At 44.3% G+C, this 17890-nt stretch overlaps 1 protein-coding gene across 2 annotated transcripts; it reads left to right on the top strand.

The window, feature by feature from the left end:
- The first annotated feature begins 663 nt into the window (after window positions 1-663).
- On the top strand, window positions 664-17347 carry atp1b2a (ATPase Na+/K+ transporting subunit beta 2a). Of its 2 annotated transcripts, XM_069175584.1 has the most exons (8): window positions 664-1032; window positions 11171-11299; window positions 11569-11673; window positions 11854-11933; window positions 12042-12167; window positions 12477-12536; window positions 13921-14016; window positions 15834-17347. In XM_069175584.1, the coding sequence occupies exons 1-8, from the start codon at window positions 927-929 to the stop codon at window positions 15996-15998; spliced, it is 867 nt and encodes a 288-aa protein (XP_069031685.1). In that variant the 5' UTR covers window positions 664-926; the 3' UTR covers window positions 15999-17347. The 2 variants fall into 2 exon arrangements, with proteins under 2 accessions (XP_069031685.1, XP_069031686.1); XM_069175585.1 differs by lacking the exon at window positions 11171-11299 and having other exon boundaries at window positions 665-1032.
- Window positions 17348-17890: the final 543 nt, after the last annotated feature.

Raw genomic sequence — 17890 nt, 5'->3', positions numbered from 1 at the left:
ACACATTAACATTCAGGACATATTCAGGACACATTCACATTCAGGACACCTTCAGGACACATTCACATTCAGGACATATTCAGGACACATTAACATTCAGGACATATTCAGGACACATTAATATTCAGGACAACTTCAGGACACATTAATATTCAGGACACATTCACATTCAGGACACCTTAAGGACATTCACATTCAGGACACATTCAGGAAACTTTCAGGACACTTTCAGGACACATTCAGGACACTTTCAGGACACATTCAGTACACAGTCAGGACACATTCAGGACACTTTCAGGACACTTTCAGGACACATTCAGTACACAGTCAGGACACATTCAGGACACTTTCAGGACACCTTCAGGACACTTTCAGGACACTTTCAGGACACCTTCAGGACACAGTCAGGAAACCTTCAGAACACCTTCAGGACACCTTCAGGACACAGTCAGGACACCTTCAGGACACCTTCAGGAAACATTCAGGACACATTCAGTCTGTCCTCCTGTCCTCTGGTCTTGTGAATATCTTGACTACACCAGCTGCTGGTGAAACACATGGATGACGTCATCATGACGTGCGTCCACATGGTAAAACATGTCTCACACACTGCAGGAGGCGGGGTCTGCTGACGGGGCTGCTGTGATTGCTGCGCTGGGCTGTGACGTCAGAGTGCGTTGGGGGAGGAGGTTTACCGCAGTGTCTCCGTCCTGTCTGTCTCTCCGCCTGTCTGTCTCTCGCCACCTCTCTTCCTCTCTCACCATCATCATCCTCATCGGATCGATCCGCCGCTCGTCGGTTCCGGTTGAAGCAGAAAGAAGCTCCGGCAACGGGAGGCTCGTGCCGTCACAGCGGGAACATCCCACAGACAGACGTCCATCTTCATCCTCATCCTCATCTTCATCCTCTCCGCCATCATCATCATCATGTCTGGCTCCAAGGACGAGGACCGCAAAGGTTCGGAGGACTGGCGGGAAAGCTTCTGGAACCCACGAACACACGAGCTGATGGGCCGAACCGCCTCGAGCTGGGGTGAGTCCAAGTCCGCTCCGTTCCCTGTCTGTCTGTCTGTCCCCCGTTTGTCTGTCCCCCTCGGTCAGGTCTCAGTCTTCGGTGTGATACACACCTGATACACATGATACACACCTGATACACATGATACACACCTGATACACACCTGATACACATGATACACACCTGATACACATGATACACACCTGATACACACCTGATACACATGATACACACCTGATACACCTGATACACACCTGATACACATGATACACACCTGATACACACCTGATACACATGATACACACCTGATACACATGATACACACCTGATACACACCTGATACACATGATACACACCTGATACACATGATACACACCTGATACACACCTGATACACATGATACACACCTGATACACATGATACACCTGATACACATGATACACACCTGATACACACCTGATACGCATGATACACACCTGATACACACCTGCTACACACCTGATACACACCTGATACACACCTGATACACACCTGATACACACCTGATGCACACCTGATACACCTGATACACACCTGATACACACCTGATACACATGATACACCTGATACACATGATACACCTGATACACATGATACACCTGATACACACCTGATACACCTGATACACACCTGATACACATGTTACACATGATACACCTGATACACATGATACACACCTGATACACACCTGATACGCATGATACACACCTGATACACACCTGCTACACACCTGATACACACCTGATACACACCTGATGCACACCTGATACACCTGATACACACCTGATACACACCTGATACACATGATACACACCTGATACACATGATACACACCTGATACACATGATACACCTGATACACATGATACACACCTGATACACATGATACACCTGATACACATGATACACATGATACACCTGATACACATGATACACACCTGATACACATGATACACACCTGATACACACCTGATACACATGATACACACCTGATACACACCTGATACACATGATACACCTGATACACATGATACACACCTGATACACACCTGATACACATGATACACCCGATACACATGATACACACCTGATACACATGATACACACCTGATACACATGATACACACCTGATACACATGATACACCTGATACACATGATACACACCTGATACACATGATACACATGATACACACCTGATACACACCTGATACACATGATACACACCTGATACACACCTGATACACATGATACACCTGATACACATGATACACACCTGATACACATGATACACACCTGATACACCTGATACACACCTGATACACACCTGATACACACCTGATACACATGATACACACCTGATACACATGATACACACCTGATACACCTGATACACACCTGATACACACCTGATACACCTGATACACACCTGATACACATGTTACACATGATACACCTGATACACATGATACACACCTGATACACACCTGATACGCATGATACACACCTGATACACACCTGCTACACACCTGATACACACCTGATACACATGATACACACCTGATACACACCTGATACACACCTGATGCACACCTGATACACCTGATACACACCTGATACACACCTGATACACATGATACACACCTGATACACATGATACACACCTGATACACATGATACACCTGATACACATGATACACATGATACACCTGATACACATGATACACACCTGATACACATGATACACACCTGATACACACCTGATACACATGATACACACCTGATACACACCTGATACACATGATACACCTGATACACATGATACACACCTGATACACACCTGATACACATGATACACCCGATACACATGATACACACCTGATACACATGATACACACCTGATACACATGATACACACCTGATACACATGATACACCTGATACACATGATACACACCTGATACACATGATACACATGATACACACCTGATACACACCTGATACACATGATACACACCTGATACACACCTGATACACATGATACACCTGATACACATGATACACACCTGATACACATGATACACACCTGATACACACCTGATACACATGATACACCCGATACACATGATACACACATGATACACATGATACACACCTGATACACATGATACACACCTGATACACGTGATACACATGATACACACCTGATACACACTTGATACACATGATACACATGATACACACCTGATACACATGATACACACTTGATACACATGATACACACCTGATACACATGATACACACCTGATACACATGATACACACCTGATACACACCTGATACACATGATACACACCTGATACACATGATACACATGATACACACCTGATACACACATGATACACACCTGATACACATGATACACACCTGATATACATGATACACACCTAATACACACCTGATACACATGATACACATGATACACACCTGATACACATGATACACATGATACACACCTGATACACATGATACACATGATACACACCTGATACACATGATACACATGATACACACCTGATACACACCTGATACACATGATACACACCTGATACACACCTGATACACACCTGATACACGTGATACACATGATACACACCTGATACACATGATACACACCTGACACACATGATACACACCTGATACACATGATACACACCTGATACACACCTGACACACATGATACACACCTGATACACATGATACACACCTGATACACATGATACACATGATACACACCTGATACACATGATACACACCTGATACACACCTGATACACATGATACACCTGATACACACCTGATACACATGATACACACCTGATACACATGATACACACCTGATACACATGATACACATGATACACACCTGATACACATGATACACACCTGATACACATGATACACACCTGATACACACATGATACACACCTGATACACATGATACACACCTGATACACATGATACACACCTGATACACATGATACACCTGATACACATGATACACACCTGATGCACACCTGATACACCTGATACACACCTGATACACACCTGATACACATGATACACACCTGATACACATGATACACACCTGATACACATGATACACCTGATACACATGATACACATGATACACCTGATACACATGATACACACCTGATACACATGATACACACCTGATACACACCTGATACACATGATACACACCTGATACACACCTGATACACATGATACACCTGATACACATGATACACACCTGATACACACCTGATACACATGATACACCCGATACACATGATACACACCTGATACACATGATACACACCTGATACACATGATACACACCTGATACACATGATACACCTGATACACATGATACACACCTGATACACATGATACACACCTGATACACACCTGATACACATGATACACACCTGATACACACCTGATACACATGATACACCTGATACACATGATACACACCTGATACACATGATACACACCTGATACACACCTGATACACATGATACACCCGATACACATGATACACACATGATACACATGATACACACCTGATACACATGATACACACCTGATACACGTGATACACATGATACACACCTGATACACACTTGATACACATGATACACATGATACACACCTGATACACATGATACACACTTGATACACATGATACACACCTGATACACATGATACACACCTGATACACATGATACACACCTGATACACATGATACACATGATACACACCTGATACACACATGATACACACCTGATACACATGATACACACCTGATATACATGATACACACCTAATACACACCTGATACACATGATACACATGATACACACCTGATACACATGATACACATGATACACACCTGATACACATGATACACATGATACACACCTGATACACATGATACACATGATACACACCTGATACACACCTGATACACGTGATACACATGATACACACCTGATACACATGATACACACCTGACACACATGATACACACCTGATACACATGATACACACCTGATACACACCTGACACACATGATACACACCTGATACACACCTGATACACATGATACACACCTGATACACATGATACACATGATACACACCTGATACACATGATACACACCTGATACACACCTGATACACATGATACACCTGATACACACCTGATACACATGATACACACCTGATACACATGATACACACCTGATACACATGATACACACCTGATACACATGATACACACCTGATACACCTGATACACATGATACACACCTGATACACATGATACACACCTGATACACATGATACACACCTGATACACATGATACACACCTGATACACATGATACACCTGATACACATGATACACATGATACACACCTGATACACATGATACACATAATACACACCTGATACACACCTGATACACATGATACACACCTGATACACACCTGATACACATGATACACCTGATACACATGATACACATGATACACACCTGATACACATGATACACATAATACACACCTGATACACACCTGATACACACCTGACACACACCTAATACACACATGATACACATGATACACATAATACACACCTGATACACACCTGATACACACCTGACACACACCTAATACACACATGATACACATGATACACCTGATACACATGATACACCTGATACACACCTGATACACACCTGACACACACATGATACACACCTGATACACACCTGATACACACACCTGACACACCTGATACACACCTGACACACACCTGACACACACCTGACACACATGATACACACCTGACACACACCTGATACACACCTGATACACATGATACACACCTGATACACACCTGACACACACCTGACACACCTGATACACACCTGACACACACCTGATACACATGATACACACCTGATACACACCTGATACACACCTGACACACACCTGATACACACCTGACACACCTGATACACACCTGACACACACCTGACACACCTGATACACACCTGACACACACCTGATACACACCTGATACACATGATACACACCTGATACACACCTGATACACACATGATACACACCTGATACACACCTGATACACACCTGATACACACCTGATACACACCTGACACACACCTGATACACACCTGATACACATGATACACACCTGATACACACCTGATACACACCTGATACACACCTGACACACCTGATACACACCTGACACACACCTGATACACACCTGATACACATGATACACACCTGATACACACCTGATACACACCTGACACACACCTGACACACACCTGATACACACCTGATACACACCTGATACACACCTGATACACACCTGACACACACCTGATACACACCTGATACACATGATACACACCTGATACACACCTGATACACACCTGATACACACCTGACACACACCTGATACACACCTGATACACATGATACACACCTGATACACACCTGATACACACCTGACACACACCTGACACACACCTGATACACACCTGACACACACCTGATACACACCTGATACACACCTGATACACACCTGACACACACCTGACACACACCTGATACACATGATACACACCTGATACACACCTGATACACACCTGATACACACCTGATACACACCTGACACACACCTGACACACATGATACACACATGATACACACATGATACACACCTGATACACACCTGATACACACCTGACACACACCTGATACACACCTGATACACACATGATACACACCTGACACACACCTGACACACACACCTGATACACACCTGACACACACACCTGATGCACACCTGATACACACACCTGACACACACACCTGACACACACACCTGACACACACCCGACACACACACCTGACACACACACCTGACACACACCTGACACACACACCTGACACACATGATACACACATGATACACACATGATACACACCTGACACACACCTGATACACACCTGACACACACCTGACACACACATGATACACACATGATACACACCTGATACACACCTGACACACACCTGATACACACCTGACACACACCTGACACACATGATACACACATGATACACACATGATACACACCTGACACACACCTGACACACATGATACACACATGATACACACCTGATGCACACCTGATACACACACCTGACACACACACCTGACACACACCCGACACACACACCTGACACACACACCTGACACACACACCTGACACACACCTGACACACACACCTGACACACATGATACACACATGATACACACATGATACACACCTGATACACACCTGACACACACCTGACACACATGATACACACATGATACACACATGATACACACCTGACACACATGATACACACATGATACACACATGATACACACCTGATACACACATGATACACACATGATACACACCTGATACACACCTGACACACACCTGATACACACCTGACACACACCTGACACACATGATACACACATGATACACACATGATACACATGATACACATGATACACACCTGACACACATGATACACACATGATACACACATGATACACACCTGACACACACCTGATACACACCTGACACACACACCTGATACACACCTGACAGACACACCTGACACACGCACCTGACACACACCTGACACACACACCTGACACACACCTGACACACACACATGATACACACCTGACACACACCTGACACACACACATGATACACACCTGACACACACCTGACACACACACCTGATACACACCTGACAGACACACCTGACACACGCACCTGACACACACCTGACACACACACCTGACACACACCTGACACACACACATGATACACACCTGACACACATGAGACACACACAGCTGATACACACCTGACACACACACCTGACACACGCACCTGACACACACCTGACACACACACCTGACACACACCTGACACACACCTGATACACATGATACACACCTGATACACACCTGATACACACCTGATACACACCTGATACACACCTGACACACACCTGACACACATGATACACACATGATACACACATGATACACACCTGATACACACCTGATACACACCTGACACACACCTGATACACACCTGATACACACATGATACACACCTGACACACACCTGACACACACACCTGATACACACCTGACACACACACCTGATGCACACCTGATACACACACCTGACACACACACCTGACACACACACCTGACACACACCCGACACACACACCTGACACACACACCTGACACACACCTGACACACACACCTGACACACATGATACACACATGATACACACATGATACACACCTGACACACACCTGATACACACCTGACACACACCTGACACACACATGATACACACATGATACACACCTGATACACACCTGACACACACCTGATACACACCTGACACACACCTGACACACATGATACACACATGATACACACATGATACACACCTGACACACACCTGACACACATGATACACACATGATACACACCTGATGCACACCTGATACACACACCTGACACACACACCTGACACACACCCGACACACACACCTGACACACACACCTGACACACACACCTGACACACACCTGACACACACACCTGACACACATGATACACACAAGATACACACATGATACACACCTGATACACACCTGACACACACCTGACACACATGATACACACATGATACACACATGATACACACCTGACACACATGATACACACATGATACACACCTGATACACACATGATACACACATGATACACACCTGATACACACCTGACACACACCTGATACACACCTGACACACACCTGACACACATGATACACACATGATACACACATGATACACATGATACACATGATACACACCTGACACACATGATACACACATGATACACACATGATACACACCTGACACACACCTGATACACACCTGACACACACCTGACACACACACCTGATACACACCTGACAGACACACCTGACACACGCACCTGACACACACCTGACACACACACATGATACACACCTGACACACACCTGACACACACACATGATACACACCTGACACACACCTGACACACACACCTGATACACACCTGACAGACACACCTGACACACGCACCTGACACACACCTGACACACACACCTGACACACACCTGACACACACACATGATACACACCTGACACACATGAGACACACACAGCTGATACACACCTGACACACACACCTGACACACGCACCTGACACACACCTGACACACACACCTGACACACACCTGACACACACCTGACACACACACCTGACACACACCCGACACACACACCTGACACACACACCTGACACACACACCTGATACACACCTGTCACACACACCTGTCTCACACACACCTGTCACCTGTGGACAACCTCACACTGATCTGAGGTCTGCTCAGGCTTTACATAACTCCCCTCTGATGATGTCATATCTCCCATGATGCACCGGGGCAGTGGATGTTTGGCCTTGATGAGACTGAAGGACACAGTTTACACACTAATGGACACACACACTAAAGGGAGGAGTGTGTTAATCTGGATTAAGCAGACAGACGAGTTTGATTGGACGATAATCTGCACACACACATGTTGGTATTACTGTACTTGTGAGGACCGCGGCTGTCTTCAAGGAACAGTAACAACAAATTAAATCAGATGGACGTCGGTTTCACACCCGCTATGGTGGTCGCATGACCAGACTGGGGGACGTGAGGCTGTACACAGGAGCAGCAGAACAACAAACAAACAACACAGAACAAACAAAACGTTCCCCGCCATGACGCTGCATCCTTCAGAAACAAACGTCTTGTGACGTCCAGGTGACATCATTCATCATCAATAGTCAGAGCCTGGGCCCGGACAGAGACCTGGTCCTGCTGGTCCTGAGGACGCTGTGATCTTGTTGGACAGTTTAATCTGCAGCAGGGGACATGTTTGATGACATGACCTCTGCAGCAGGACGCCTTTAACAGGTTCACGTCTCAGACTGACTCCAGATCAGATCTGCTGTCTGTGAGGAGGATCATGTTGCACCTGCAGACCCGTCGCAACAGGAGGTTCTGGTCCTGGATTCGTCCTGACTGTCTCTGTGGGGACGGACTTCAGTCAGGACGGTCTACGGGGATCTCTGAAACCTTCAGGATGTTTGACGTGTTCCAGGAGTTTCTGGTGGGGTTCCTGAGGTGGAGGACGTCTGTGGACATTCCTGGAACGATGGGACATAAAGGGTGTTCAAGGAGGTTCCAGGGGTCCTTAAGTTGGTTCAAGGGCTCAGTTGGTTCCAGAGGTTCTTCAGTTTGTTCCATGGGGTCCTTGAGTTGGTTGCAGGGTTCCTTCAGTTGGTTCTAGGGGTCAGTTGATTCCAGGGGTCCTTCAGTTGGTTCCAAGGGTCCTTCAGTTGGCTCTAGGGGTTCTTGAGTTGGTTCCAGGGGTCCTTCAGTGGGTTCCAGGGGTTCCTCAGTTGGCTCTAGGGCTCAATTGGTTCAAGGGGTCCTTCAGTTGGTTCCAGGGGTTCTTCAGTTGGCTCTAGGTGTTCTTCAGTTGGTTCTAGGGTTCCTTCAGTTTGTTCCAGGGGTTCCTCAGTTGGCTCTAGGGCTCAATTGGTTCCAGGGGTCCTTCAGTTGGTTCTATGGTTCCTTCAGTTGGTTCCAGGGGTTCCTCAGTTGGTTCTAGGGCTCAGTTGGTTCCAGGAGTTCTTCAGCGGGAGACAGACAGACAGACAGACACATCAGACCCCCTCCCCCCCCTCCCCCTCCATTCAAACTGAATGTAGGTCATCTTCAGGGGGCGGGGCTAAACACAAGAGAATTATCCAGATGAAATTCAGAAGAGGATGGGGGAGAGGGGGTGTAATGTGCTGTCAACCCCCCCCCCCCAGGTCTCATCCTGCTCTTCTACCTGGTCTTCTACCTGTTTCTGGCCGGGATGTTTTCTCTCACCATGTACGTCATGCTGCTGACGCTCGATGACTACAAACCCACCTGGCAGGACCGGCTGGCCACTCCAGGTGAGGAAACCAAACACACCTGACTGTCTCCATCCACTCCCATTGAAAAACTTCAAGTTCTGTCCTCAAATACAAAGTCAGGAAATGTTTTCAGTCATGATGTCATGAGATTAATGAAAGTGTTCTCAAATCCACTAGAACTCAGCAGCATCATACCGAGGAAACAGGCTCAGGCTGTGATTGGCTGTTTCACCAGGCTCAGGCTGTGATTGGCTGTTTCACCAGGCTCAGGCTGTGATTGGTTAACCCCAGGTTCCTTTATGTTTCAGGGATGATGATTCGTCCGAAGGGCGATCAGCTGGAGATCACGTTCTCGGTGTCGGACACGGAGAGCTGGGACGGCTTCGTCCACAACCTCAACTCCTTCCTGTCCCGTAAGACTTCAGTTCGTCATCAAGACTTCATGATGTGGATGTTTTAAAATAATAAAACACATCATTTAAACACATGAAACACTTTCAAATGAAAACTTTTGTTCTGAAAGTCCTGATCAGTCATTTATATTCCTTACTCTCCACCTGTCTGTCTGTCTGTGACCACCTGTCTGTCTGCAGCCTACAATGACAGCTACCAGGTTCAGACCAATGATAACTGTCCTCCTGACCAGTACTTCATTCAGGAGGACAGTGGAGAGGTAAACCTGTCTGTCTCAGTACCTGTCTCTCTCGCTGTGTACCTGTCTCTCTGAGTACCTGTCTCTCTCGCTGTGTACCTGTCTCTCTGAGTACCTGTCTGTCTGCAGGTGAGGAACAATCCCAAGCGTTCCTGTCAGTTCAATCGGACAATGCTGGACGACTGCTCTGGGATTTCAGACCGTTTCTATGGTTACAACAGAGGTCAGCCCTGCATCCTGATCAAACTGAACCGGGTGAGTTGACCTCTGACCTCTGGGTGGATTTAAAGCTCTTATTTTGACAGTCACAGACTGTCTTTTATCAGCCATGTTTTATAAGTTCAACACAAACATGAAAACTGATTTCTGTGATGTGCAGCAGGATTATTACCACAACACGTGTAACATGTAACATGTAACATGTAACACGTTACCAGGAAGCTGGTTAAACATCACTTCACAATCAACTTGATGATCCCAGCAAACAAAAAACTGACTGAATGCTGCACCAACAGACAACTGACCTCCTCTTCTGTCTGTCTCTCCACCTGTCTGTCTCTCTAGGTTATCGGTATGTTACCAGGGAAGGACGGTCAATCTCCTTATGTCACCTGTGGAGCCAAGGTCTGTCTGTCTGTCCCACTGTCTGTCTGTTTATCTGTCTGTCTGTCTGTCCCACTGTCTGTCTGTTTATCTGTCTGTCTGTCTGTCCCACTGTCTGTCTGTTTATCTGTCTGTCTGTTTATCTGTCTGTCTGTCTGTCTGTCTGTCTGTCTATCTTCATCTCCTGTGTTGTATCTTCATCCTCAGAATTACAAAGTGGGGAAAGATGAGTGGGTAAGAAAAGTAGAATCCAGTAAATAAACAGTAGAATCCAGTAAATAAACAGTAGAATCCAGTAAATAAATAGTAGAATTCAGTAAATAAACAAACAATAAAATCCAGTAAATAAACAATATAGTCCAGTAAATAAACAAGAGTCCAGTAAATAAACAATAGAGTTCAGTAAATAAACAGTAGAATCCAGCAAATAAAGAAAAGAGTTCAGTAAATAAACAGTAGAATCCAGTAAATAAACAGTTGAGTCCAGTAAATAAACAAAAGAGTTCAGTAAATAAACAGTAGAATCCAGTAAATAAACAGTAGAATCCAGTAAATAAATAGTAGAATTCAGTAAATAAACAAACAATAGAATCCAGTAAATAAACAATATAGTCCAGTAAATAAACAAGAGTCCAGTAAATAAACAATAGAGTTCAGTAAATAAACAGTAGAATCCAGCAAATAAACAAAAGAGTTCAGTAAATAAACAGTAGAATCCAGTAAATAAACAGTCGAGTCCAGTAAATAAACAGTAGAATCCAGCAAATAAACAATATAGTCCAGTAAATAAACAAGAGTCCAGTAAATAAACAAAAGAGTTCAGTAAATAAACAGTAGAATCCAGTAAATAAACAAAAGAGTTCAGTAAATAAACAAAAGAGTTCAGTAAATAAACAGTAGAATCCAGTAAATAAACAGTCGAGTCCAGAGTCCAGTAAATAAGTGGTGAACCTCTCCCCATCTTCACTGCTGAGAGACTCTGTCTCTCTGAAATCATCTTTTATACCCAATCATGTTACTGATCTGTTGCCATGGTAACCTCGTTAGTCATGAGATGTTTCTCCAGGTGTTTTTTATCTTTACACAACTTTTCCATCTTTTGTTGATCCTGTCCAACTTTTAGAGACGTGTTGATGCTCAGATTCAAAATGAGCAGATATTTGATAAAACAATAAATGTCTCAGTTTCAACATTTGATTTGTTGTCTTTGATGTGTTTTATATTAAATATGAGATTCATAAATCCTCTGATTGTTTTTATTTACATGTTACAGCGTCTCCTCTGTTTTGGTAACCGTGTTGTGGAAAAGGAACAAATGTGTTATTTTGTCCAAGTTTCTACATGAAGCCGCCGGGACAGATGACTGTTGATCCATGTTTGTTTGTTTGTTTGTTTGTTTGTTTAGAGAGAGGACGGTGATAAAATCGGACCTCTGGCTTATTACCCTCCTAACGGAACCTTCAACCTCATGTACTACCCGTACTACGGCAAGAGAGCTCAGGTACACACTACACACACTACACAGAGTACACACTACACTACACACGGAGTACACACTACACTGCACTACACACTACACTACACACTGAGTACACACTATACTACACACTGAGTACACACTACACTACACACACACACACTACACTGAGTACACACTACACTACACACAGAGTACACTACACAACCACTACACTACACACTGAGTACACACTACACTACACGGAGTACACACTACAATACACACACACTACACTGAGTACACACTACACAGAGTACACACTACACTACACACTACACTGAGTACACACTACACTACACAGAGTACACACTAAGTACACACACCACTACACTGAGTACACACACTACACACACACTACAGAGTACGCACTACACTACACACACTACACTACACTGAGTACACACTACAGTGAGTACGCACCACGCTACACACAACACTACACTGAGTACACTACACAAACACTACACATTAAGTACACTACGCTACAGAGAGTACACACTACACTACACACACACACTACACTGACTACACACTACACTACTCACACACTACACACTGAGTACACACACTACACAGAGTACACACTACACTACACTGAGTACACTACAGTGAGTACGCACTACGCTACACAACACTACACTGAGTACACACTACACTACACACACACTACACACTGAGTACACTACACAAACACTACACTACACACTGAGTACACACTACACTACACACACTATACAGAGTACACACTACGCTACACACACTACACAGAGTACACACTACACTACACACGGAGTACACTACACTACACTGAGTACACACTACACACCGAGTACGCACGACACTACACACTGAATATACAAACTACTTCTACACTAACATCGTATGATGATGATCTACATCATAATAGAACATCTGGAACACAAGTAGAACATCTGGAACACTAGTAGATCATTTGGAACACAAGTAGATCATCTGGAACACAAATAGAACATCTGGAACACTAGTAGAACATCTGGAACACAAGTAGAACATCTAGAACACTAGTAAAACATCTGGAACACTAGTAGAGCACCTGGAACACAAGTAGAACGTCTGGAACACTAGTAGAACATCTGGAACACTAGTAGATCATCTGGAACACTAGCAAAACATTTGGAACACTGGTAGAACATCTGAAACACTAATAGAACACCTGGAACACAAGTAGAACATCTGGAACACTAGTAGAACATCTGGAACACTAATAGAACATCTGGAACACTAGTGGAACATCTGGAACACTAGTAAAACATCTGGAACACTAGTAGAACACCTGGAACACAAGTAGAACATCTGGAACACTAGTAGAACATCTGGAACACTAGTAGATCATCTGGAACACTAGTAAAACATTTGGAACACTAGTAGAACATCTGAAACACTAGTAGAACACCTGGAACACAAGTAAAACATCTGGAACACTAATACAACATCTGGAACACTAGTATAACATCTGGAACACTAGTACAACATCTGGGACACTAGTAAAACATCTGGAACACTAGTATAACATCTGGAACACTAGTAGAACACCTGAAACACTAGTAAAACACCTGGAAGACTAGTAAAACATCTGAGACACTGGTAAAACATCTGGAATACTACTAAAACATCTGGGACACTAGTAGAACATCTGGAACACGAGTAGATCATCTGGAATACTACTAAAACATCTGGAACACAGACTTGGAGCTAATAGATCAATGACACCAGACGAGTCTCTGAGGTTGACATAATCAGTGATGCGTTTACTGTCTCAGGTGAACTACACTCAGCCGCTGGTGGCCATCAAGTTCCTGAACGCCTCTCTGAACACGGACATCAACGTTGAGTGTAAAGTCAACTCCAACACTCTGGACACCGGCAGCGAGAGGGACAGGTTCGCTGGACGGGTTTCCTTCAAGCTACGAATCAACGACAAATAGACACCCCTGCAACACACACACGTTGAAGCTGCACTCCTCCAGATGTTGCCACACCGTCTTGTTGCAGCTTCCAGCTGTTTCTGTTTTCATGTAGTTATTTTCCAATTCCATGATGCGTTCAGTGACTGTTCGATTATCCCCAGTAGTCACGTAAACACTTTGTGTTTCCTCTGATATGATTCTCCGTACAACATCCTCAGTGCAGCTTCAACTCAACACACCGATCAATCAGCATGGACACATGCTCTGATGTCACCGCCGCCAAGGAGGCAAAGAACAGGATGGACTTCACCATTGATCTGAGTCAGACCAAATCATTGATCGCACAGCTGACATGTTTCCTGACGAACCTTCAGTCACTTCATTTATTTATGTCTTCTTTATCTATTTATGTTATTTATGACAACTTTTTATTTGTTTACATTCAAATTATTACAGATCGAGAGATAAAAACAGCTCAGAAACTGAAGCGCAACATGAAACCAGTTCATAAACCAGTCCACCAATCTAAACACAAACCAGTTCATAAATTGTGAAACTGGAGCAGAATCATCACAGTTCAGAATGGTAGCTTTAGTAACCATGGCAACAGGTTCGTTGAGTAGATCGGTCATTAGTGCATCCCTTGATGTTTAGATAACGAGTTAGTTGATGAGTTCAGAAGTGGTTCGTTATGTTTCTTTATGTTTCTTTATGTTCACTGTTGATTTGTTTACGTTTGGTTTTGTTTACTATTGTCACCATGGAGAGCATGACAACAGTCTCCTAAACTGTCAATCACTCTGTTGTGCCACGTGGAAACGCTCCTTCCCTTCTGTACTACTCTCCACCAATCGTCTTCCTTTAAAGAGGGGGCGGCCAATCAGATGGTCCTGATGTATGATGTCATATGCTGTTACTTGTTTGTGACTGGTTGATATCTCCTGCTTGAAAGTGTCCTTGTGTTTAATAAAAGATGAAAAAAACAAAGATATTGAACAGAAAAACAACAATAACCTTCTGTGGGGTCCATGGAGGGGCGGGGCTACAGGACAGGTAGACCAGGGGTGTCAAACTCATTTTAGTTAAGGGGCCACATACGGCCCACTTTGATCTCAAGTGGTCCAGACCAGTAAAATCATAGAATAATAACGACAATATTTCTCTGTTTAAATCATTGGTGAAGGTTTTTGGATGATAAATCCTGTTTTAAGGTCTTTCTACAATAAACTAGAAACATAAAGACCAAAAACTCAGACATCAGCCCACTGTTTATCTGCCCCGGATCTCCTCCACAGATTCCCTCACAGCGAGCGCTTCTTCCTCCGGAGCAGACGTCGCATTTACGCTGTTTTTGAAGCAATTACTGGATCGATTAAAAAAACAACAACAACAAAAAAACGTTTGTATTCATAAACCTCCATATTCTCATAGAAATGCAATTTATGTCTTTCTGTAATTTTCACACTTAGCAAAGTTATCCGGCGGGCCGAGCTGGACCTCCTGGCAGGCCGGATCCGGCCCGCGGGCCGTATGTTTGACACCCCTGAGGTAGAGGGTGAAGGACTACAGACAGGAATACATTTCCTGGTTTTGGATGTGTGGGAGCACCATGTGATGGTGTCAGGTATTGGAGGGTCAGTTTGTTGGCTGTGTTCTGGAGAAGCAGCGTGAGTCCGTCAGGCGGCTGGATGGAGACGAAGCTCTGCGAGGTCTTTGATCTACCATGAAGATGGAAGCGTCACAGAGAACACAAGCTGAAGCACTCTCCATGTGAGTGTTGCAGTTATGCAGCAGCAGGAAGTCGTCCAGCGCTGCGCCCCCTGCTGGTCAGAGAGGGTTCTACTACCAGACCGAGCAACCCTGTCAGGTGTCCTTCACAATGCTGCCACCTTGTGACCACACTTAGAAAC

The sequence above is a fragment of the Embiotoca jacksoni genome, unplaced genomic scaffold (genome assembly GCF_022577435.1).
Source record: "Embiotoca jacksoni isolate LCO1_2020_lvr unplaced genomic scaffold, fEmbJac1.0.p SCAF_68, whole genome shotgun sequence".
Classification (NCBI taxonomy): Eukaryota; Metazoa; Chordata; class Actinopteri; family Embiotocidae; genus Embiotoca; species Embiotoca jacksoni.
Note: the sequence above shows the minus strand (reverse complement) of the source record. Positions and strands in the feature narration are given on the sequence as shown.

Excerpts from the sequence above, each read along its gene's own strand:
- atp1b2a (XM_069175584.1), top strand. The coding sequence starts at position 927 with ATGTCTGGCTCCAAGGACGAGGACCGCAAAGGTTCGGAGGACTGGCGG. Across the intron at positions 11,934-12,041 it reads TTCAGGAGGACAGTGGAGAG|GTGAGGAACAATCCCAAGCG; the intron begins GTAAACCTGTCT and ends GTCTGTCTGCAG. Across the intron at positions 12,537-13,920 it reads ATGTCACCTGTGGAGCCAAG|AGAGAGGACGGTGATAAAAT; the intron begins GTCTGTCTGTCT and ends TTGTTTGTTTAG.